General features: G+C 36.7%; 1 protein-coding gene across 1 annotated transcript in view; it reads left to right on the top strand.

Annotated features, from left to right (window-relative positions):
• KY (kyphoscoliosis peptidase) overlaps nucleotides 1–26,136 on the top strand; it is a 98,484-nt gene extending 72,348 nt beyond the window's left edge. The window contains exons 9-11 of the mRNA XM_031959772.1: nucleotides 6,151–6,339; nucleotides 11,449–11,639; nucleotides 25,154–26,136. Coding sequence (XP_031815632.1) covers nucleotides 6,151–6,339; nucleotides 11,449–11,639; nucleotides 25,154–26,046 — 1,273 coding nt within the window. The 3' untranslated portion in view covers nucleotides 26,047–26,136. The remainder of the gene's footprint in view (nucleotides 1–6,150; nucleotides 6,340–11,448; nucleotides 11,640–25,153) is intronic.
• Nucleotides 26,137–26,734: the final 598 nt, after the last annotated feature.

Genomic DNA, 26,734 nt, shown 5'->3' with positions numbered 1-26,734 from the left:
TCCACAGCAGGGCATCCTCCATGGCAGGAGCAGGCAGAGGACATGGTGGCTCATAATTAGAGGGCTTGGTGATAACTTGATTGAAACCAGGAGAGGAGATAAAGCTACAATCTGAAAAACTTGTCAGAATCAGATGAGCCAGGAAACTGCGAAGTTATTGCAATGGGCATGGCTTATCTTACTACAAAATAAATTGGAGTTGGAAACAATATCCAAAATTAGGGGGACAGAGATGAATTGTGTTGATGGTATCTACTTTAAGAGTTCAAATTTTGACAGGGTAGCTGGACACTAGCCAGTCCATCCCAAGCCTGCTTTCCAGGGCTTCTAGTTTCACTAGAATGAGGTCTTTACCTAAATACTTCCTGATTAATGACTGGGTGACTTGTCTACGTCTGAAGCTCCCCAAGAGAGACAAAACTAAGAGCAGATAAAATAGATCTAGTTTGCAATATGATGAAGGTGGTAAAATGCCAGTTTTTAACATGGTTTTCTGAAAATGCATTTGTTTTCAAGCCCCCAAAATTCTAAGTTTCTTTTGAGCATATAATTATTTCAAATCATATGTAGAGGGATAGGAGGGAAAGAGAGACTAGGGATATGGTAGTTAAAAAATAAAAATAAAAAAGGCCGTTGAAGCATTTTTAATTGTAGAAAAGAATGAAAGTTGTATAGTCTATATCATACTGCTTTCCATTTTGGGGAAGTGGGAGGGGAGGGGAGAAGAAAATTTCGAAACTCAAAATCTTTTTTAAAAAATCAATGTTGAAAATTGTATTTACATGTAATGGGGAAAAGTAAAATGCTGTAAAAAATTTTAAAAGAAAAGAATGGATCTCATCCAAGAAAAAATCAGATAATCAGGATGGTTTTAAAGTTATAGGTTGAATTTTTTAACTATTTAAAAAGAAAAATTAGTTGTGCATAATAGAAATTCACAATTTCATGTTCAATCCTTTTTCTGTTCCACTGTTTCTGAAAATCTCATGTTATTTCAATCATATGTGTCAACAAAGGCTCAAAGTTCCCAGTGCACAGAAACATAAAAAGGATGCAATTTTCAAATACAGAAAATGCCAGCCACAATTTTTAAACTTTGCCTTGCATTCACTATACCTTAAACTGATTGCTATCCAGGCCATGAAGAAAGTAACCCTTTCTATACTCAGTTTTTGTTGTACACTTTGGCATTCAGTAGGCACTTTGATGAGGAAAGAGAACCCCAGCCTTGATAATATCCATTGTTTTGTCATGTCATAAGACCTTAATAAAATGCTGTTAACTAAATGAGTTTGGATCATCCATGTTATTGTACTCTATTGATATGGGGTATATCCTCTCACAAGTTTGATTCTAATGCTTCACTGGGGCCTTGATGTGACCATGGATTCTCAAAGACAGATAGTGGCAGATTGATTATATCATTTTGGAAAGGCTTTTAAGTATGCTCTTAACAGACTGTGTTTGATTTCTGAGGATCAGGATAGCTAAATACAGAGTCTAATCATGAGGAGACTAAGTAAGCATTTGGTGATGAATGATTTGGCCATGAAAAAAAGATTGCTCTCAATTTTGAGTGACCTCCTTACATTTCTGCAGTGACTCTGGCAGAAACACAGAAGGAGGCAGCAAGGGTGATTTTGAAAATCACGTTATTTTTGGACAATTTATAAACATTAACTGCTGGTACTCTAAATGTGAGACCTCTCTGAGAACAACAAATAGACATATTACTAGACAAAAATAACAATTCATATTAATCTTATAATTCTTGCTATAAATTAGGTGAAAAGACAAAAGAAATTTTGGCTAACTAGAAGAATAGTTCTCAAGATCTCTTTAGAGAGACAAGCAAAGATATTGACCAACTTGGTTTCTTCTTGGACTCTAGGGGAGAAGAAAATCATCACTTCATGATATGTACTTAGCCCAATAGCTTCAATACTCATTATGAATATAAGCAAAAAAGATAGTCATGATGGTATTTGCAACTTATGCACTATCTTCTGTGAAAGATGGAGGAGTAGAATAGAAAAATTCTATGAAGAATTTGACAAGATACACCAAACCAAAGCAAATCTGTACTTTGATAGTTACTGAGTTTAATGCAGTGATAGACATTGATTAAGGTTTCATAAACAAGGAGTCAAGTGTTTATAGATTATTTAGAAGTCTCATGTCTTTATATCATTAATTCTTCCATAAAGAATAAAGTCAAAAACACTGGACAATGGTAAAAACTGAAGAATAGCACAAAGAATGACAATGATTATATTGGAATAAACAAAACAAACAAACAAAAAAAGATAGGGCTGCTTATGGGAGTGGAGAAGGATCCATATCAAAACTTTTGATTGCTGTATTCTGACCATTAGCTAGCTATGGTAAAAATCAAAATTGGCATAAAATTAAAAGAAAAGTTAAAAGTGAGATAACACTAAAAAATTGTAATAGCTTCAGCCTGACCTATTCGAACAAGCCATTGATGCCAAAAAAAATGGAAATGGAAAGATACAAAGATATTGACTTTGATCATCAATATTTCTGGGGGGAAATTAATAATGTAAAACACTTTCTATAATGAAGACAAAGGAACCAAGAAACTGTCTTACTCAGCAAAAATTTGAGAGAAATGGAAGCTGAAAGCATACTAGTAAGGAATATAAATTTATTTATAGAATGCTACAGAGGAAAATGATCTATAGAAGCCTGGGTCTGCCCAGGCAGATACCTTTTTCTGCCCTTTCCAGGAAATAGCCTGATTTCCCAAAATTTGCCTTCCAAGCTAATACTGGGGGTTGCCCCACTGATCTGCTCTACTACTGAACCAGGACCAAGAGTCTCAGTTATTGATCCATTTAGGACCCTCTCACCATCTTCCCTAGACTCTATCTAAGCTGGGCTGAAAATCCCTTTCACCCCAGTGAATGTAACCTTTCTTGAAGTTCTTCCAATCTATCTTGAGCTGGAGAGTGATTTCCTTTCAGACTTTGTTCAGAGGCTCAGTTTCATGTGGTTTTCAAGGGAAACTGGGAAACCTCAAGCAGTTTCCTGGCTTTACTCTGCCATCTTGTCTCTGCCTCTGAAACTGTTTAAAAAAAAACAATATATCTAGAAGGGATACAATATTGAACACTTTTTGATGAATTCATAATGAGACCGGGACAATAATTTCATAAAATGATCAGGCATGAATGAATTGTGATATCCACCATTGGAAAGAACATCCAAATTTATGAGAGCATAAAGTCATTACAGTGTATACCAGACACTGTACTAGCCACCAGGAATACAAATATGAAAAAGTTGGTGAGCTTATATTCTACAATATGTATACCTATAGAAGGAATATATACTTATGCAAGTACAAATGAAAGGAATGAGGCATGACTTTGCCTTAGAAATGATAAAATTTTTAAGCCATTATATCCATCAGCTTAGGGTTTGTTTATCAGACCAAAACTTTAGAAACTTAAGACCACAATTTAAGATTTAAAACTTAAGCCCAAAATTTATTTCCCAAGGCAAATAGAGTCTTGGCTACACCCATAATTCATAAGTAATTAACTTTTCTCCTTTTTCCTAATCTAGATATTTGAAGTGAATGAATTTAAATTGTGTGAGCTAATGGAACAGTGTTATGTAAAAGGACAAATATATTAAAAGTAACATCAAAATGCATAGACTGGACTGTTCCTATTTTATGCTGCTTCTCTAACTTTGTCCCTATGATAAATTCCACTTGGTTACCTAGTTCTGCAGTTCTGATTCTCTGTAAGGTTAAAGAAACAGAGAGAAAGTCAGAGAGAGAGAGAAAGAGAGAGAGAGCGAGAGAGAGAGAGAGAGAGAGAGAGGAAGAAGAAAGAAAAAAGGAAGAAGAAGAAGAAGAAGAAGAAGAAAAGAAGAAGAAGAAGAGACACAGAGAGAAGAGAATTGATCAAAAAAGGAGAGGAGAGAGAGAGAAAGGGAGAGAGAAAGAGAAAGAAAGAAAGAAAGAAAGAAAAAAAGAAAGAAAGAAAGAAAGGCTGCCTCTTAGCATATTTGCTACTAATTGTTCTTGAACCAGTCAATTTTGCATCTGGAGAGACAGCAGGCTCCCAGATCTGGACTCTCTATCATCAGAGAACCACAAATTTAAGAAAACCCTAATTCCTTGTATTTATTATTACAGTTTCAAAGTACTTTAGTTACATTCTATTATTTGATGATAATTGTAGCAAACAGTTATCTAGAGCTTTAAAATTTATAAAGTACTTTACATCCATTATTTTATTTGGTCCTTATAACCACATGAAGAAACTTAATGGGAAAGTATATGATATAGTGGGATAGATGAACTTGAAATCAGAAAGATACTTAGGTTTAAATCTCACTTCCAATATTTTTAGTCATATGACTCTGTCCAGGTCATTTAGCTAATCAGAACCTCAGTTTCCTCATTTATAAAACAAGATTAATAACAGCAACTAATTGTCAAGGTTGAGGTGACCATAATTATAAGCACAATGGTCTGGTATTTAGATCTGCGTGACCCAGATCTAAATACCAGACCATTGTGCTTATAATTATGGGGTTTAAAGTTGAAAAGGACCTTAGCTGGAAGGGAATGTCTCATTCAGTGCTGTCATTTAACAAATGATGAAATTGGAGTCCAGAAACAGGAAGAGATTTCTCCAGAATCACACAGGTAACAATATGGTGTGGATTCAAACCCAACTCTTTTTAATTCTGATTCTACCACTCTTTTGCAGTGCATCCCATGTGATCCTCATAAAAACCTTCCAACCTTCTTAATCTAGGGCATGTGAACTTTAAAAAATTGATAAATAAATTTGAATAGAATTAATTTCCTTAGTATCCAATGTATTTTATTTTATGCATTTAAAAGTATTATTCTATAATGGAGTCCTTGGGCTTTGCCAGATAGCCAGATTACATTATGACACAAGAACCTTTATTGTAAGATTAATAGGAAGAGGTACCACTTACCTCTGTTTGGCAGGTGAAAGAACTGAGACATGAAAAAGTTATGACTTCCCTAATATCACATATTTAGTTAGTAACAGAGCCAGGCCTAGATCCTGATTCTCTAACATATACTCCAGAGCTTTCTCCACTGTAGCAAACCACAGGCAGAATGCCTCAGTCAACCCAACCAGTGATGTTTAGGAGAAAAGGATCTTGGGATTATCAACACAGAGTTGTGAGGAGATAGCATATATATAGAAACTCAGATCTAGAAAGAACCTAGATTCCATCAAGTCTAATTCATTCACCTTTCAGAAGAGAAAACTGAAAATTAGAGAGCTCCAATGATTTTGTCTAAGCTAAGATCACATGCAATAACTTGTTAGTAACCAACTATCTATGCTACAACATATGGTAGAGACCAACACAAAGCTAAACAGAGAGAATTGGAGAAAAAAAGAAGGAACGAAGAAGTGAAAAACCAGTGAGAAACACAAAGACAAAAGGAAGGGGGAGACAAGGAGATTCAGAGAGGGGTAAAAAATAGATAGTGACCTAAGGAATGCAAAAGAAAGAGAAAGCAGAAAAATCTCATTGAAAATTCTGAAGGACTCATGATGAAAAATGCTATTCGCCTTCAGAGAATGAACTGATGAAGTCTGAATGCAGATTTAAATATTCTTTTTTTAAACTTTCTTTATTATTCTTGGGGGGGTTTTTTTGGTCTGCATTTTCTTTTGCAACATGACTAAAATGGAAGTGTTTTGCATGACTGAACATGTATAATCTCTATCAAATTACTTGCTTTCTCAAGAAGGGAGAAGGAAGAGAAAAAGGGAGAGTATTTGGAAATCAGATTTTTTTAAAAGAATGTTAAAATTTTTACTTCCATGTAATTGAGCAAAAATAAAATTAAATGTTGATGCAAATATTAAAAAATCATTGAAAAACCAAATATAAAATGATATGGAACTTTTCTGGAGAAATGAATGATAGCAATAATAAGCATGAGATAATGATATAGCAGCTAGAGGACAACTCAGTCTATTTCAATCTTGCATTTTCTGCTGCTCCTGACACCTCAGGCATCACAGGTTATATCCCCTTGAAAGCATCAGAGTAGATGAGAGACAGCCTTTCTGCACAGGAGGTGCTGCTCATTAATTCTCTCCTTCCCCACAGGATTGCAGGGGTGCATTGTGTGACAGTGGCTGGATACTCTAAAGGCTATGGCTACCAAACTGGACAGAGTTTTTCAGGGGAATATGACCATGCCTGGAATGCTGTTTACTTGGAAGGAAGATGGCATCTATTGGACAGCACTTGGGGAAGTGGCCTGGTAGATCCTGTTACCACCAAATTCACTTTCATGTAGGTATCCTTCCTCATTTCCATTGAGTTCAGAGAAATGGGAGACAAAGGGAGAAGGCTCTTTGGATCTTTTGGAGCTTCTTTCTCATTTGCTCACTTTTACAAAAGCATACTCATATAGATTACTGTCATAAATTTCTTTGCAGATAGGTTCATAAAGGTACCAAAATTAAAGTGATGTTCACTTTATAAATATGACCAGAACTACCTCCTACTCTTTAATTAAGTCCTACAGCTTCCCCATCACTAACCTAGAAAAGCACTGGGCTACAGCATTCCACATCTCATCCCTTTGCTCTGTCCCTTCTCATTTATTAAAAAAAAAAAAAAAGTGAAATCAGAATAGCAAAGAGAAATTAAGTTTATTATGTTTCTTTTGATTTATCTTAGGACTTGGGAATATAAATACAGATTCTGACTAAAATGCAAACACTAACTCAGTGAAATTCAAAGTAGCTTCAGATAAATGGCTAAAATTAATCTTCCCGATTCTTAGAATCAGGAAGACTCAGGTGCAAATAACACCTCATACACTTATCTTTCTGTCTGGTCAAATCATTTACCATCTCTCTATCTCAGTTTACTTATCTGTAAAATAAGAGAATTGGAGTGAGTGACCTCTAAGGTCACCTATAAATCTAGGACCCTATAGTGCTCTGAAGTCACAGGGTCTACTTACAGATGGAGCCTATTTGAGCTGCCCTACTTTATACTGTTTAGAATCATATCCCTGAAGCTATATATACATAGTCTTTCATTCAGGAGTGGAGGGAGACTTTGAGGAACTGGATGCAGGCAGACATATTCACTCTTGTCTGTTGAGATGAAGAACAACAAGAAAAATATTGTTTGTTAGAAACAATAAGCTGTATTTCTAATCATGTGTATTTCTGAGGGAGACATATTCCACAGGGAAATAATGTCAGTAGAACTAACAGGATCCATATACTATCATATATAGCCTTCTAATCCTCTTGGCCCTTGACCAAACACTAGTCCTTTTCTTCTAACATCATCCTTCACATCTCCAATGAAATCACTATCCTTGGTCACCCAAATCCACCCTGGCAGCCACACATATCTAGCCCAAACAAAGACTTTCTAACAGAGGAGCTACTCTGTCACAGAAAATTGAAGTTCCCATTCCTTTGCAAATAAGATTTGTCACCCTTACCATCAGGTTGGAGCAGCTAGCTGAACCTGGAATCAAGACCTGAATTAGAATCTGATCTCAGGCACTTAGTATGTGACCCTGGGCACTTAGCCTGCTTATCTCAATTTTCTCATCTGTAAAATGAGCTAAAGAAGGAAAGAACTAATCACTCCAGTGTCTTTGCCAAGAAAACTCTAAATGGGGTCACAAAGAGTAGGATACAGCTGAAATAACTCGACAACAGTAACAACTACCATCAGGCTCTATGGGACCCACTGATTTGCACAACATAGGCCCAACATTATCCTAGAACACAATCACAGAATTGAAAGGGACCTCTGCATTCACCCATTTCACTCCATAGTCTGAAAGGAATCCTTACCTCCCAAATCAGTTCATTCCATTTTAAGGAAGCATTAATTGGAAGATTTTTTCCCCATGAATTAAGCCAAAATCTATGTCACTCTAACTCCCACCCATTATATCTAGTTCTGCCCTCTGGGACCAATTAAAACTACTTTAATCTCTCTTCTATATGGCAGTCAAGGAGGTTTAGGATCATAGATTTAGAGTTGTAAAGGAGCTTAGAAGTCATCTCAGACAATCCCTTATCTTAAAGATGAGGGAACTGAGACCCTCTGAAGTTAAATGACTCATCCAAAGTTAAATAGCCAGTCAACAACACAGCCAGGATTCAAACTCAGGTCTGCTAACTCCATTCAAACACAACAATCTCTCCATTGCACTGTACATTCCTAATTAAAGGAAGTGATTTTTTTTCTTCTCTACCTCTATTTTACTCTAGGCTGAACATTCCCAGTCCCTTTAATCATCCTCATTTTCTAGTATCTTTATCCCCCTGATAATTTTCCTCTGGACATGTTCCAGTTGTCAATGTCCTTCCTAAAATGGGACTTCCAAAACTCAGTACTATCAATATGACAAAACATAACAAACCTTTCATCTCTATCATTCTGCTATTCCATCATGCATCCTAAACTCAACCTTTATTCTCTGGCATTTTTTTTCTATACTCTATCACATTGTGACCAATATTAAGCATTAAACATTCACTCTGTTTCTTTCTCTATCTCTCTGTCTCTGTCTCTTTCTCTCTGTCTTTCACACACACACACACAGAGAGAGAGAGAGAGAGAGAAAGAGAGAGAGAGAGAGAGTTAGTTTGTGGTCTATGTTCCCCTTAGTCTTGTATTTGTACCACTAGTATTTTGAATATCCAAGTCATTTCATATTTTCAGTCTGTTGAGATCTCTTTGGATTATAGGTCTTCCACCTAACATGTTAACTATCCCTCCCAGCTTTGTATGAGCAATAAATTCATTAAACATCCCATCTAGTATTGTTTCATCTTAATCTTCGATAAAAATGGTAGATGGAATAAGGACAGACTGATCCCTGGGAGACCCCTTAGACTCTTTCTCCACCATAAGATCAATCCTCTGATCATCATTTGTTGTATCTAAATAGTGAAGCAGTTCTAAATCCATCTAACTACACAGATGCAGTACACATCTTTCCATCTATCTGCAAGAATATTATAAGAATTTTTTGTTAAATTACTGCTGAAGTCCAAGTATATCTAAGACATTTTCCTAATCTGCCAACATTATCATTTTGTCAAGAAAGAACATAATATTAGTCTGGCTTGTTGTTCATGATGAGCCCATCCTAGCTCAGAAAGATCCCTGTTTTCTTTTCTATATGCTCACAAACCACCCCTTTAATAAAGGGTGCTTCCAATTCTGTTATTTTGTGAGAAATCCAAGTTAAGCTTACTAGGCCATAGTTTGAAAAGTCTACCTTCTCCCACTTTTCAAAACTCAGGCTATTTGCCTTTCTTCAGTCTTTAGCCTCTATTCCTTTCTTATAGATATTTTTTTTCCCCAAGATCAGTAACCCATTCATGAGTTCTTTTATCACCATGGAATATATAGTTAATGCAAACATGGTAGAATACATTTATTGAGATGATCTGTTAGAACCTCCTTATCTTGGCTTTCGATTGCATTTTTGTCCTATATATTCCAGTCCAAAGACTGTGACTTCTACATAATGTGACTGGAGACAGCACAAACTGGGATAGTGGATGAAAGTTTTCACTGGCTATAAGTCAGTCTATGGCATTTACTGAACTTTGTGCAGAGTTTTCTAAGTGTTATATTCAACCCTTTTCCTAATATCCCTATTACCTTCCTTCTTCCAGTCACCTAAGCTCAAAACTATAGACTCAGATTCTATATTTTTTTCAGATGTATCATTTCTTATTTTGTGTAGCCATTAAGAGATACTGTGTCTGGTCATCAAGCATGAAAGCTCTTTATAAGCATAAATAGTTCCATCCATGTTTGAATTCTCCACATTAACTAGCAGAGATTTGGGGCTCTCCTATAAGGTCACATGAATTTCATCTCTCCCCTTTTGTTTCTGCAAAACTCTTGGAACAAAAGCAGAATATTAGGCTAGGAGGCCATCGATATGCTAATAGACTAGAATAGAGCATATCTTTCCTTCATCAGATCCAATCTCAAAGGTCTCATTATTCACCCAGTGTACTGGCCCAGGGCAAGGAGCCTACATAATGATCTATAAGATATGTTTCCAACTCTCATTCCTTTTTTTTATTTAATAGAGGGAAAAAAACCGTCTGCTTTTAAAAATTGAAATCTTAACAAACCTGTCTTCTTCCCAATATATTACCCTTCAACTTCTACTTTATAATTATAGTTGTATAAATCGCTTGCTCTTTATTAGAGTGAGCAGACATTTTCTTCTCTATACTACCTTTGGTCCCCATGAGCCAGTCCTTAATTGTCCTATAAGACAATTCTAAACAAGGGCAACCCAGTATTGAACCATCCTTTCAGTGCCTTTCAGGCTGTAGAATCATAAATTCGAGTTTAAAGGGACCTTAGAGGTCATCTGGTCTAAATCCCTTATTTATAGATTAGGAAATATAAAATCCCAGAGAAGTTAAGTAACTTTCCTGCGATCACACTGGAATTGAACCAAGATCTTCTTCCACTTCAACTCTGTGTCCTTAGTACTGCATCCAATTCCCACAAATGATGGTGTGTCTGTGTGCAGTGGTGGCTTTCTTATTAATGTAGTGCCCTAGAAAGCCTGCAGGGATGAAGCTCTGATAATAAATGTATTTTTTTTAGCATGTCACTGCAAGGCTGAGTTAAATAGCCTCATAATGAAGCAACTAAAAAACAATTTAGAAGAACAAAGGTATTGTCCATTTCCAGTCACTCCCTACCCTAACACACCCCACCTCACCCCCACTTCCCACCTTGCCTGAATGTTTGAGGTCTAGACTGAGTTTTGAGCCTTTGCTCTTTTTGGTCTTAAAAATAAAACTCTTAAATAACTATCTGTCTAATGGATGCCCTAAGCCTGACAAATCTACAAATAAATACAGGTCATATCCATTGTGTCAAAGGAATAACACATCAAAGGCATGTGATAAAATATGCATTAGGATTTATGAAATAATCTCTACTGTGAAATTAGTGGATGTCAACAAAAGGATATTAAAATTTGCTTTTTCCAGGTTAGAATGGTTCCTGTACCAGTCATAACCTCCATCCTAGTATGTGTGGAAAGAACTATGGCTTAGGAGTCACAGGATTGGATTTAAATCTTACCTCTATTATTTAATACTTATGTGATCTTAAGCAAATCACTTCTCATTTCTAAGCCTCAGTTTCCTCATCTCTAACATGAGGGATTTAAACTAACTGGTTTCTAAAGTTAATTCTTGCTCTAATTTTATGTTCCCATAATCTTCCACTTCAGAAAACATGATTTAACCAAGAAAATAGAGTACTATAAATATCTTCAAAGTAACCCTGGATGCTGATGGAAACACAGCATCTTTTTAGGCTGATCTCTGTGCAGGGCTGCCCATGACTCTGTCTTTCCCTCTGCTGCAGATACAATGAATTCTATTTCCTCACCCACCCTGCCCTGTTCATTGAGGACCACTTCCCGGACAATAAGAACTGGCAACTGCTGAAACCTGTCCAGTCTCTAAGACAATTTGAGACCAATATGTATCACAAGAGTGAATTTTACAATAAAGGGATGCTGGCAGCATACCCAGAGACATCAGTCATCAAAACAGGTAAACTAAGACCCTAAGCCAGGTGAACAAACAATCAATGGTTCTTTTGCACGGCATGTTCTGTTCTCTGAAAGGAACCTGTTTTCATCATGTAGGTTAATTGTTTCTCAATGGGTTAAGACAGTTTCTCCTCCACAAGGGCCTCAAAGTATAAAAATTCAGGTTAGATAGCAAGACTTTCTGAATTACTGTCATGACATATGAAAGAACAAAGATAGATCTCTAGATCAGTTAGCAACACTTACTACATATACATCATATGCAAAATGTTGTCCAGAGCATTAATTCTTTAATGGGTCATATCCTCATTGGTCTGGACATAGGACATGTGGCACTTTTGAGTCAACCCATTCAATTAGCCCATTATTTATCAAGTATTTGCTGTCTGTTAGTTGCTGTAGTCGTAGAGATTATAATAGATTTAGAATCATACAGTCCCTGAATTTAAGGTTTTTTTAACTGGCTACCACAGACAGCCAAGTGGTTCAGTGGATAGAGTCTAGAGCCAGGAAGACCTGAGTTCAAATGTTGCCTCAGACATTTGCTAACTATGAAACCCTGTTTTGCCTCAGTATTCTTATCAATAAAATGAGCTAGAGAAGGAAATGGCAAACTGCTTCCGTATCTTTGCCAAGAAAATCCCAAATAGGGTCATGGAGAGTCAGACATGACTGAAATAGCTGAACAGCAACAACAAATTAAGGATAAATATACAGATAATTTTAAATCAATTTAAAATATGGCAAGAGCATCAAAGCGGTACAAAATGCCACAAGGAGAGAAAATCCAGTAGAGAGATCCAAGACATGCTTCATGAGGATGATTAATTTATTGAGGCAGATAAGATTTTAATAGCAGACTTAAATGAGAACATTGCAGATAGAGAAAAATCATGTACAAAAGTGAAGAAGTAAGAAAGTTTAAAAAATGTTTGGGAGATATCAAGGAATGTGGACTATATTCAGGAGGCAGAGAGGAACTTCTAAAGGTTTTGAGCTGGGACATGACATGATTAGCATGCTTAGAATAGAGTAGAGAGAGGAGAAATTTGGGGCAGGGAAATCAATCAAGAAGTTGCTGCAACAGTAGAGGGAAGGAATAATGGGGGCTTTGAAAAGAATTATAATAGTAGAAAGGGAGAGATGGGAACTAGAAGCATTGTGAAGGCAGTCTTTATATTCTCATTGCTATTTCTCTGGCGGTTAAGGAGTTTAGGTCATCAGAGTCTCTTGGGAGATATGGAAAACAAGTTATAGTAGAGATATGTGACCTATATTACATCATACAACAAAGAGGATACATACAGATCTAGGATTTCCAGAATAACAATAAATTGCACATGTATAACTATCTTCCAACTTACAGGCTAAAGAGTATAGTATGTATTTCATCTTACAGTAGGGAACCATAGAGGGCTTTTGAGTAGGGAAATTAAATGATCATGTAGATTTTTATGGATTAATTTGGCAGTTCTGTGAAGTATCATCTAAGACTCTTTTACAGTCTTCCAGTTAAGGGATGATGAGGATTCAAAGAAGGGTGATGGCAATGGAGATGTGTTTGAAGAGCCAGAATTTAGCAACTAGGGGTTAAGGAGAGGAAGAAGTTAGAGAAGATTCCTAGGCTTAAAGCTGAGGTGACTCAGGGGACTCTGTTGCTGTTGGAAGAAATAAAGATGTTGAGAAGAAGGGCAAGATTTGGATTAAAGAAGATAAATTCAGTTTTAAAATGCTGAGTATGAGATGCTGTTGAGGAATTCAGGTAAAAGGACCTTAAAGAGAATTCTAAAAGTGATACTGGAGCTCAGAGGAGAAATAGAGACTGGAAATGTAAATTTATGAATCATCTGCATAGAATGTGATGGCTTTAGGCAGAACTTCACCCAGTTAATCCTAGGCAGATGGATATATTTCTTATTCTTCTTTTTCATATCTTTTCTCAATAAATCTGAAAAAAAAATTTTCCTAAATCTATATAGCTATACTTATGGCCAATTTTTTTTCTTTTTCTACCCTTAGTAGTAATGGAGAATATTTGATCACCTTGTCTACCTGAAGATTATTAATGATAATAATTAGCATTATATATTATATACTTTAGGTTTACATACCACTTTACAAATATTTCCCTTTATCCTTATAACAACTTTAGGAGGTAGAAACTATCATTATCCTTACTTTACAGGAGAGGAAACTGAGGCAGAAATTCAGTAACTTGCCCAGGTTCACACACCTAGAAAATGACTGAGGCAAGATTTTAATTTAGGTCTTCCTGATACCAACTACAGCACTCTAGCCTCACATAGGTGCCTCCTACTAAGCTCAAGTGCCACCTTCCTCATCACCAACAAAAGCTAGAGCCTCCCTGCTAAACCACTTTGTATTTGTTTGTATGCATATACTTAAATAAGTATATCTTCCTGTCCCCTCCACTTTCTAGATAGAAGTTAAACTTCCTGAAAATAGAAATTGTTTCATTTTATATCCCCCAGCATCTAGCAAAGTACTTTGTATACAGTAAGCAATTAATAAATGTTTGCTTGATTGGTTATAATATAACCCTGAATCTGAAAAGGGCCTCTTTTTGCCAGAATATGACTTCATTTGAAATTGAAGGTGTAGAAGTGGTACATCCATCCATATATCCATGTATAAGCTTACTTGTGGGCCTTGTCCAAAGATGAAGAGGATTTCATATGTCAATGATAGAGTAGCAAAATCACAGGTTTAAAGACAGAGCAGGATAGTAGAGAGAATTCAGGAAATGATCTTTCCAACCAGTGCAATCCATATCTAAGATGGGAATTTTAAAAATAATTATATATAAGTGGATATCTTTTGCTGGAAGAATTCCAGATATCTAGCTCCCAGAAAAGTGGTAATGGGAATACAAAGAATACCTTCACAGCATCTCTTATATTCATACATCTGTTTCTTACTACTTCCACAGCCCTTTCTAAGCCCAATGACTCCTTCCCTATATAGACTCTTACAATAACTTTAACTGGACTCCCTGTCTCAAATCTTTCTTCTTTCCATTCTATCCATTCCACATTCAAATACTTCTTCAGAAGCAATTTTTGTTTGTTTCTTTTTTAATGAAGTTTTGTCCATCATGGGCAGTAATCTCCATTTGTAAAAGTTCCACACTGATAGGAATGCATTCTCCATACCCACACCAATGAAACACCCTCTTTAGAAAGTTCTACCATACTAGAAAGATTCTCAGTTTGTGCCTAATTAGAGACAAGATTTAGACCTGGAAAGAACTTTAGAAATTATCAAGTCCAAGAGTTATTAATGTGGGAACTCTTGAACTAAAAAAGTACTTCAATAACTCTATTTTAACCTAATTGATTTCCTTTATAATTCTATATATTTAATGCATTTTAAAATGTTATTCTGAAGAAAAGTCCATATGTTTCACCAGACTGCTAGAGAAATCCATGAAACAAAAAAAAATTAGATTGAAAACCTCTGATCTAATCCAGAACTTTAGCTGGCTTGACCAAAGCCAACAACATATTGTACTTCAAGTAGTCTTGCTCTTGAAGAAAACAAACCTTGGTTTGACAACTAACTCCATATTAACTCATTGTATGACTGAGCAAGTGACATCACTGCCTCAGTTTCTTTATAAAATGGGATTAAAACTCCATACCTCAAAAAGCATGTTATTTATAAATTGTAAAGTATCATAAATATAAGCTGTTATTGTTACATACAATGACATTATATAAATACAAGTAACAGTATGGGGATTTAGGATCCAGGTCTCCTGCCTACTAAGCCTTTGATTTTACAACACCAAGACTATGTAACTACAACCATCTGTGTATTGCTTGGAAAACCCAAATCACCCTGACCCTATAAAGATTCTCTTAAGTCGAAGTGTAAATGGTTTATGCTTAGAGAGAAGAAGATCCCGAGTCCCACCTCTCAAACACAATAACTGGCAACTGTGAATTGTCTGTAGCACCCACATTTGTTCCAGGTGACTTCCCCTTTTCAGCTGATGTTAGTTTCTTTAAACAGGTTGTACTGCTCTCACTTACTTTTTAAAAAGCTATAAATATCTGACAACTCCAGCTGTTAAAATAACAGGATAAGATTACTTGTTTTTGCATGCTATATGAAGTACAGGGAGCTTTTTTTTTTTTCTATTGAGAACTATTGACACTTAAAAGAAAAAAAATCAATTGAAGGTCACACAGACATAAAAAGCAATTTGATTTAATTAAGGTTTGTCTATAGAACCTCTGAGTTTAAAAAGTAGAAAGAATACTTCATTGGGAGTCCCAGAATCTGAATTCAAATCCTGGTTCTATTGCCCACTAGCTATTCGATTTTGGAGAAGTCACTTAATGTCTTTCAGCTTCAGTTTCCTAATCCTATGTTGAGGGAAGTGTGCAGGATTATCTGCAAGATTCTTTTCAGTCATTATGGATTTGTGTCCAACTCTTCATCATTCCCTTTGGGGTTTTCTTGGCAAGGATACAGGAGTGGTTTGCCATTTCCTTCTCTATCTCATTTTACAGATAAAGAAACTGAGGCAAACAGGGTTAACTGACTTTCCTAGTGTCACACAAATAATAAATGTATGAGACCAGATTTGAACTCATATTCCTGAGTGCAGGCTGAGTGCTCTATCTTCTGTGCTACCTAGCTGCCCAAGATTTTTGCCAGTTCTAACCTCAGTCTTAGTCTGCAGTTTTAGAACATCTAATCCAACCTCTTGTCCGATTTGGAATCTCTTTTCAACATTTCAGTGATGGCTTATAGCTCTAATGAAGGGATTCATTTTGCATATCATGGGCCCTGTCTGGCCATGTGGTAAAACTTATTGACTCTTTTTCAGAATAATGATTTTTTTAATGCATAAAATAATATTATAGGGAAAACTGATTATATTGAATAGTTATCAAATATACGTATTTAAAATTCATAGACCTTGGATTAAGAACCCCTGAAGGATTCCAGAAGCCATATAGTACAGTAGCTTCATTTTACATTTACAAGTTACAGGCCCAGGAAGGCTGTGACTTATCCATGGCCACACAGGTAATAAGAATTGAGATAGAATTCAAATCTAGGCCACCCACCTACGGGCAAAGTTTTTTTAATTGCATCATGATAAATGCATTGCCTTCTTGGGAAGCCCTATCCACCTTCAGATAGCTCTAATTATTAAGAAATGTTTCCTCCTTTAGAGCTGAAATCATTTAGTTGGCAAGTCATACCCACTGTTCCTAATTCTCCTATGGTACCAAAAAAAACAAGAATGACCCTTCTTTCTCATGATAGCCAATCATTGAAAACAACTATTGGATTGCTTCTAATTTTCTCAGATAATCACAACCTCATAACCAACATTTATATAGCACTTTAAGGTTTGCAGAAGATTTTTACAAATATTATTTCATTTATTCTCATCTATCCTAGGAGATTGGATTCTATTATTCCCATTTTACAAATGAGGAAATTGAGGCAGATGGAGGTCAAATGATATTATTCTTTCCATAGTCACACTGCTAGTACATTTCTTAGACCTCCCTATCTTCAGGTCCATCACTCGATCTGCTATCCCACTTAGCCACCCACTGACTTAATTGCCTCTTGACATAAGGTAGGGCATGTATTATTGTCCATTTTTCTAAACAGATGAGAAGTTAGTCAGTCATAGAATTCCTGAATTGAATGGGACCTCTGAGATATCCCATACTTGAAGCATTAATTCACTTCTACCATCCCCTTCCGTATGAAGACCTCCATCCCTTAAAGAAGCCTTTTCTATTTTGAGACTGCTTCAAACTTTATCCCTCTATTCAAATGTGGAAGGGACTTATGATTTCTTCCATGTAAGGAATTCCTGGGTGGATGAGTTTCTGTCATTGAAAGATTACAAAGCATCTATGACTTAGAAAAACTTATGTTTTTTAAGGCAGAGGAATAATTCAGGTCTAAAGCTGGAAATCATTAACTCACTTGTCCCAAGATCACAGTTACTAAGTGTCAAATAATATTTTTAAGCAGTATTTTAATCCAAGTCTTTCCAGCTCTAAATCTAGTACTTACCTGATCTGGCATGCTACATTTTTTTCCTTAGAGAAAGTTGAAATTTTCCTCCCATACTTCCAGCCTTTTTTCCCCCAACAGTCTTAAGTTTTGTCCTTTTGTAGAGGAGTTCAGGGAGGGGAAGAGAGAAGCAAAACAGGTTCTAGCCCCTTTCTCCAGTGCAGGAGTGATGACTTTGAATTCAGAGGCCCTAAATTCAATCTTGGCCATGCTACTTATTACCTTGTGTCCTGGCAAAATTAATTTAACTTCACTGGCCTCAGCTGCCTCATCTTTAAAATGACTGGGTGGAATAGATGAGATACCCAGCTTTAAATGAAAGATACAGTGATTCCATCCACCCTGTCTCCCAGTCCTTTTATCCTCCTGGTTAAACATCTCTTTTTCCCTCCTTTGTACACTTTGTGGTTTTTCAATCTCTGGCCAAAAGTGTGACATATCACATCAAAAATAGGAAGCACATAGGCATTGTTAGTTGTACTGAACTGAACAAAACATTGTACCCAAGTTTTGTTTTGGTCCAGAGAGATTACAACAACCTGTAATTACCATCCATTCTGCTTTTTAAGAAAGAAGCAAATACAAGACTAATTCATCCTTAAGAACAGACAAGAAACAAAGCTTGATGCAAAATAATAATAATTAATATTATTATCAATGAGGATTTGGGGTGAGGTTAGAAAAAAAGAAATGAAGATGGGGAAAGAAAAGCAAAAATCAAAGACTGAAAAAAGACAGTCTGGTAAAGAAGGGAAGGTAGAAAGACAATTTAGATATAAAGAGTGAGAGAACTAAAGGAAATAGTAAGGGGCCAGTAAAAAGGTAGAAAGGAGTAGAGAGACTGGAGCAGAGGGGGAGAAATAAAAAAGGACTGGAGCTGAGGAAGTGGAAGAGGAGGAATGCTCATTAAACTCTTCCCTGCCCATCCTACAGTTCTTATGAACTCTGAGCTCTACCCTTTAAAATGCTTATCAACTGATTAACCCCCCTCATAATTCTTCCAGCCAGAAAGTTAAGTCAAGTGCCAGAATCCCCATTCAGCCACCCATCCTCATTCCTACTTTTCCACTACTGTTTTTCCTGAAACATTTAAGTGCTCACAGTGTGTAAGGCAACTATTTCAGATGAATTGCTTTTCCTTTTCTCATCTCCCTCCATTCTCCCACCCCTGCCAAGGTAAAATTTCTTTGAGTTTTATTGTTATTATTTTCCCTTCTGTGACTTGTATTTCTATAATTCTATGCCACAAGAGGAATCAGATTATTCCAACATAAACTTTAGAAAGACTTGAAAAGTCATCTCTTCATTTTCTTCATTTTAAAATTAAATAAAATGGCTGGTCCAACTTCATACAGGGAACTCCTGGCGAAGCTGGAACTAGAATCCTGGTCTCCTAATTTAAAAATCTTTGGTATCTCTCAAACCATCTTCTAGAAGAGTTTATAGAATTGTAGAGTTGGAAAGAAACTCCAAGAAACATCTGTTATGGCCCAAGCATATCAGAACTCCTCCAAAAAATCATAATATACACAACAGATTATTTATTAAACATCTGCTTGAAGACCTCTAATGACAGGGAACTTACTACTCCCAAAGAGTCACAATCCAGTTCTAATTTTAGGAATTATTTTCTTATATAGAACCAAAATATGCCTCTCTTGGACTTCTATCCTTTGCTCATACTAGGACTAAATAGACTAAGCCTACTTCCTCTTTCATGTGACAAGTGTTGATATACCTGAAGATAGCTGTCGTGTGTCCCCTCTATTTTTGCTTTTCCAAGCTAATCATCCTTAGCTGCTTTAACCAATTCTCATAAAGCATGATTTTGAGACTTCTGATCAACTGTCTTTGGATCTGCTTCAGTTTATCAATATTGTTCCTGAAAGATGGAATGTTAAATCAGATGCAATATTCCAGATATGGCAGCTAGGTAGCCCAATGGATAAAACAACTGAAGTCTGAAGGATCTGAATTCAAATGTGACCTCAGATATTTACTAGATCCTAGGCAAGTCACTTAACCTTATTTACCCTAGTTTCCTCATTTGTAAAATGAACAAGGGCAGGAAATGGCAAGCCACTCCAGTATTTTTGCCAACAAAACCCCAAATGGGCTCACAGAGAGTTGAACATGATTAATCAATAAAAACAACAATTCCAGATATGGTCCGGCTGTATCAGTTTTAATCCTAATTTATGAGGTCAAGTGAAAGAGAAGTGGCCCTCAACTAATGAAGATATTAAAGTTCAAATTTTATCTTGTTCAGATACAACAAAACACAGGTGTCACTGGGAATAAGATCCATGAATCCTAATTCTTAGGTCAGAGGCTGCCTGTTCAACCATCTGCTTCCCAGAAGGTACCAATGAATATATCTAAGTTTTAGGTTATTGAGTTTATAACATTTTCCTCTGATCTCCCCTGGAAGTGATAGGGAGCCATTGGAGTTTATTAAATAGGGGATGATGCGGTCAGACCTTCCCTTTAGGAAGAGAAATTTAATAGGTTAACAGTGGATGGGGTTTAAGGTAGGGAAACCAACCAGAAGGCTATTGAAACATTCCAAAAGTGAGAAGGACCACATCAAAGCTGTTGCAGTGTCAGAGGAGAGAAGAGGACATATACCAGAAATATTATTTTGGTAAAATCAGTAGGCCTTAGCAATTGATTGAATAGGAGGGATAGGAGTGGGAGGGTCAGAGAGAGTAAGGAATAAAGAATGACACCCAGGTTGTGAGTCTCAATGACTAGGAGAATGATGATATCCTTCATAGTAATAGGGAAGTTTGGAAGAGAGAAGGTTTAGAGTGGGAGCAAAGAAAATAATAAATTGAGTTTTGTAGATGCAGAAATTCCTAATAGACAATTGTAGATATGATAGTGGAGATAAGAAGAAAGATTATGACTAAACAGATCTACAAATCATCAGCTTAGTTATGGTAATTAAATCTATGGGAGCCAAGTGAAAGTACAAATGAGAACAGAAGAGGGCCCAGGATGGAACTCTGAGGGACACCCATAATTATTAGGTGTGACGTAGATGAAGATCCAGCAAAGGATATTGCAAAGTGCTTGAACAAGTACGAAGGTAAGTAGGGTATCATAGAAGTCTAGTATCAAAAAGATGGTTATTGATAGTGTCAAAGAGAAGAGTCAAGAAGGAAGAAAACTGAGACAATCTCATTAAATTTGGCAATTGGGAAATCATTGGTAACACTGGACAATGTTGAATAAATAGAGAATTGAGAAGAGAGTAAAAGGGAAAAAAGTGCAAAACATCTCTTGTAGACATCCTTCTGTAGGAGCATAGCCATAAAAGAGAATAGAGCTATAAGAGGATGATGGGCAAGGATGGATGGATCAAAGAAAATTTTTTGAAGATGGAGGAGATATGGGTTTGTTTGTGGATAGTGGGTAGTGGAAAGCACTAGTAGACAAAGAAAGATTGAATATAAGATTTAATGGAGTGGGGGTAATAGAAGGAGCAATCTGCTAGAAAACTTGGGATCACTTGTATAGGTGCAGGCATTTGCCTTAGCATGAAGAAGAGCCACTTTTTCACGTGAGACATGGATGAAGGAGAAGTGGTAGAAGTTAAATGGGTGATAAGTAAGGAGTAAAGAATAGGGAGCTCTTGAAAAATGGCTTCATTTTTTTTTCAGTAAAATGGAGCAAAGTTCTCAGCTGAAAGGATTAGAGGAGTAGAAACTATGAGAGATTTGAAAAGAGGTCAGAATATTTGGAATAACCACTTTGATGAGTGAGATAATGAGTCACTTAGAAAGATATAAAAAGATTGCTTTGCTGCAGTGAGGGCCCAGTCAAAATTATGTACTGTAAATATGTAGTATACCCAGTAAACATAGTTTTATGATTTTCTCTTTGTTCAACAACATGTGAATAGAATTGAAAGCACTAAGGCTAAAACTGGTAAGACAAGAATATAAAAGTATAAGGTTGAGTTCTTGTTTTCAGGGATTTACAATTTAATTGGAAACATATAGTAGAAATATGCAGAGGAAAGCTCAGATAACTAGACAAGCCTGGGCATAAAGTCAAATAAATCAAATTGACAGTAATAATAGTTGAAGGAGTAGAATTATCATTGTAGGGTGGAGTACTTAGAGAAGATTTCATGTGAGAAGTGGGACTTCAGCTAGCCTTTGAAAGAATAGTCAGGATAAAGAAAAGGAGAGGGCAGGGCAATCCAGTAAGTGGGAAACAAATGAACAAGGCAAATATTTGTGATAAGTATAGCTGGAGTATCTGAGTAAAGAATCAATGGAAATTCAGGTTTTAAGTGATACATTAGGATAACTCCAGAGGACTGATGAGAAAGTATATCACACTCCTAACAGAGAATTGATGAACTTAAAGTTCAAAATTAGACATATATTTTTTGATTTGGCAAATGTGTCAACTTCTTTTGCTAGACTGTACTTCTTACAAAGATTATGGAAATTTTGAGGGAGGGAAGGGATTTTCATTGATTAAATGTGAAAGTAGTGATGATAGGGTCACCAAAAAAAGAGAAAGAAAAAGAAGAGGTTCATTAAAGCATTTTTAAATGGCATATTTGATTTATTCCACCCCCCCCTCTTTTAAGCTGTATATAACAGAGCCTGCAATTTTCACATATTTAAAAAATATATTAGGATCAGATTTTGACAAACCCTAAATTTGCAACTTTGTCTGGTAGACTAAAGAGAGTCACTGAAAATTTTCTAAGAATCATGGAAGTGAAGTTTTAGGAAGATGACTTTGGCTGTAGAGTGAAGAGTAAGTGGAAAAGGTTGGAGACAGGGTAACGCGTTAGCAGTTACAGAACATTACAATAGCTCAGGCATGATCAAGTTGTACTTTCAAGTCATGGTAATGAGAATGAAAAGAAAAAGAAAAAGAGACATTAAGATAGAATAACTGATAACACCTGGTGATTCAGTGGATTTGCTGGCAAGGATGCCTTTGATATTTGGTTTCCAGCTTGCTAAGTATGAAATAACAATCCAAGTGAACGTTATCTAGCAAGGAACTAGAGATAGAACTGAAACTCATGGGAGAGGTTCTGCCAAAATTTGGGAGTCATTAGCAGAATTGTGGTATTGAATCCATAAGGGTGAATAAAATCTCCAAGGAAAAGTGCAGAAAGAGAAAGGCTAGAGACAGCCTTAGAGAATACCCACAATTGAAAGTGAACAGGAAAGCCAAAAAGCAGAGAGGTATTAGTCTGAGAAGTAAAATCCCAACCAAAACAGTGCAATGCAGCAGAAGCCATGGAGAAGAAATGCCCAATGGAGGGGGGAGGGTTCAAAGGCTGCAGTGAGATTCAGAAGGATGTGGTCTAAGAAAATGTCATTGGATCTGATGATTAAAAGATGATCTTTGATAGAGGACTGGAGGCTGAATCTATATTACAAGACATCAATAAATACAATAGGTTTTGAACATTTATTTGAATAGTTGGGGAGTAAAAGAAGAAGAGAAATAGGTCAGGGTTATCTGGAGCCAACAAATGGATCCAGGGAGAATTATTGGATTTGGATTATGTGAGTGTGTTTTAAATTGAGGGATTATCTGCCTGTGTTAAAAAGAGAGAGGGGAAAAAGGCTGAAAATGTGTGTTTTCTATAACAATATTTTCCACTTTGACCCTTCCCCTGCAGTTTGCTTTGCCCTGAAATTACAGAGAATAGTCCAAAGTCAAGGGACCTATGTGGTCCCTTCCAACTCTTAACATTCTATGATTCACTTCCCACTCAGATTTAAGAAACCCATTGATAAGAAGAAAGGAAATGTACAATTCTTGAAAAGGTCATGAAAATACCTTTTTATTATACTTTAAATACATCATTAAAAGGAGCTAATAAGGTTGACTCAGATCAAAAGAAAAAATGGTAAGCATATGTAAAAGATAAAGACTCAGTATAGCAACACTGAGTTCACCTGAGAGTGTCAGCCTAAAGTAAGAAAAACGGATGGATGGAAGTAAGAGGACTTGAGAGCAAGTCCTTCATCTGATACTATCTATGTGACCTTGGACAAGCTTCTTGGACCAATAAAGCTCCTTCTCACTCTAAATCTGTGATCTTTCATGTGTATAGGATTTTGAGGTTTACAAACCACAAAAAGCAAGTTCTCAATTTATCTTTTGCTGTTGGGAGAGACAGAAAAAACTGGATAAATAAAATTCTTCTATCTCACTTTTGCCAGTAGTTTCAATCTCTTCTTCCTCTAAGACTCTAAAAAGAGCTAAAATATACTAACTTGAATTCCTCTGATTGCTAGGGAAATGAACTCAAAAAAGGAAAATGAATACAACAGAAAGAGAGGAAGAACAAAAAAGCCCAATAAAACATTTGCTGCTGACAGATTAAGACTATAGGCTTTAGATCTGGAAAGGACTATACAAATAATCCACTATATCCTCCATGTTTTACAGTTGAGGAAACTGAGGCCTGGGAAAAAAATACATTGATTTATCCAAGGTCAAGTAGGTTATTTAAAAAAAAAACTTGGGATCTTTAATCTTGCTTTTCTGACTTCAAATTCAATGACATTTTCCCTATACTTTGCTGATTTGCAGGGACCACATTGCTAGTCTCTAAATCAAGGGTTCTCTACCTTTTTGTGACCCTTTGGATAAAGGGGTCCTCAAATTACGGCCCATGGGCCAGATGCAGCAGCTGAGGACATTTATCCCCCTCACCCAGGGCTATGACGTTTCTTTATTTAAAAGCCCACAAAACAAAGTTTTTGTTTTTACTATAGTCCAGCCCTCCAACAGTCTGAGGGACAGTGAACTGGCCCCCTATTTAAAAAGTTTGAGGACCCCTGATTCAGACCATAGAGAGATCTTGAAGTTTTGGAAGCTTTGGAAGCTAGTAAAGCCTATGGACTCCTCCAAATAATGTTTTTGTTTTCATCATAATCAAAAGAAATGCTAAATTTTAATTAAGGATGAGTAAAAAAGAAAAATATATTTTTAATCCAAATTCACAAACATCTCAAAATGCACCCAGAGATCTCTTTGGGATCCATGGACCTCATGTTAAGAACTCTTGTCTGAGTAACAGAAGTGCTTGATGAGGTTAATGAATGATATCTTCCAGCACAGTACTTTGAGCTCAATAGAAATTTTATAAATAGTTATTGAAAGAATGGATTAATAGTCAGTATGTTATCATGTAAAGGAGAAGTTCAACTTCACATATAAACTTCTTCCTATTTTCTAGGTCAATCCAGAGAAGCATTTTGTTCTCAGTCAGTTCAGATGGACAAACAATGATTTATTTATGAAATGCCTATTGTGTGGCAGGTACTGTGCTAGGTGATATGGTTCCAAAAAAAAATAAATAGTTGGAGACCTTCAGGAAGCCTGAATTTATTGGTGAACATAAGGGAAGATTATAACAAGGTTTTTGTCTTTTTTTCCCTACAGTAAAAGGAAAAGCCACCATTTCTATTGAGAGCTGCTCTCCAACCCTCTTCATGTTCATGCTCAATGGAAAGCAGGAAAATGGCATAATGACTTTCAAGAAGAATGGGATGAAGCTGGAGGTATACCCTCAGACCACTGGCTCCCACAAGTTACAGATCTTTGCTAAAGGCAACTCAGACCTCTACAGCTCTGTGCTGGAATATACTGTGGAATGCAACTCGGTGGACAGAAGCATCCAGCTTCCTTCGGAGCTCCACCAACCGGTGGGTCCCAGCTGGTTCTCAGAGCAAGCAGGCATCCTGAAGCCCTCGCACCCTGATCCCATCATCCACACCAAGGATGGGCGCTGCTCCATCAGCTTCGGGGTGGAGGAAGGCATCAGTGTTTTAGCCTCATTACACGGAGATGAGAAAATAACTGAGGAGATGCAGCGACGATACATCTTCCAGGTCCATGGGGAGAAGAGAACAGAGCTGAAAGTTCAGCTCCCCTATGCAGGGAAGTTTGCCCTAAAAATCTTTGCCAAGAAGAGGTTGGATCCAGGCAACTATGTCTTCATCTTCAATTATCTCCTCTGTTGCTCTAACACTAAAGTGAAATGGCCCGTGTTCCCAGAAAGTTTTGGCAACTGGGGTCAGGACAATGAGCTGCTAGAACCCCTGTCCGGGGTGCTGCCGGCCAACAGGAATATCCCATTTAAGCTTAAACTCCATGGGGTAGCAGAAGCACTAGTGAAAGGGCAGGACACGTGGCCCCTGACGCTGAGCCAAGATGGCTACTGGGAAGGCACCTGTAATACTGCCGGCTGCCGAGAGGTTTATGTCATGGTCTTGGAGAATGCCAACCACAACTTCTACTCCTACATCTTGAAATACAAAGTGACAGCCCAATAACAATCCTTGACCTCCCTCTACTCCATCTTTCTGGATGGACATTTCTCATTTTTCTAGCTCAGCAAAGTTAGAATAATAGACAGAGAGAGAGAGGGGAAAGGGAGAGGAGGGAGAGGAGGGAGAGAGAGAGAGAGAGAGAGAGAGAGAGAGAGAGAGAGAGAGAGAGAATGAAAGAATTAACCTATAAGATAGCATCATCCCAGAAATAGAAAGGGCCTGAAAAAAGCTAGTTGCTAGTCATTGTACTGCCTCCTGCTAACTCACTGAGTGATCTTCATGAAGTCACTTATCTACTCAGTAATTCAGTTTTCCTTTTTGCAGAGAGTATAATGATGCTTATCCCCTTTTCATTTTGCAAGGAAGTTGTGAGAATAAGATGATAGATGTGAAGGTGCTTTGGAAGAAAAGGTGCTATATCCATCCAAGGTTTTGTGATCATAATAAAACCCTGTTATAATGTTGATGTGGGGGAACAAGGATACTGACCATATTATTGGGTTTCCTCATTGTAAAGAGAGAATTGCCCTCAATGTTCAGGGTCCATGAAATGATCACAGAGGAGAAATCAAATCTATTCAATACTAAAAGGTAGAATTGTATAGTATTTAATGTAGAGAGAATCTAGACTCACTGAAAAGAAACACACATACACACACACACACACACACACACACACACACACACACCC

This window comes from Sarcophilus harrisii, chromosome 3 (genome assembly GCF_902635505.1).
Source record: "Sarcophilus harrisii chromosome 3, mSarHar1.11, whole genome shotgun sequence".
In the NCBI taxonomy this organism is placed as follows: domain Eukaryota; kingdom Metazoa; phylum Chordata; class Mammalia; order Dasyuromorphia; family Dasyuridae; genus Sarcophilus; species Sarcophilus harrisii.
Note: the sequence above shows the minus strand (reverse complement) of the source record. Positions and strands in the feature narration are given on the sequence as shown.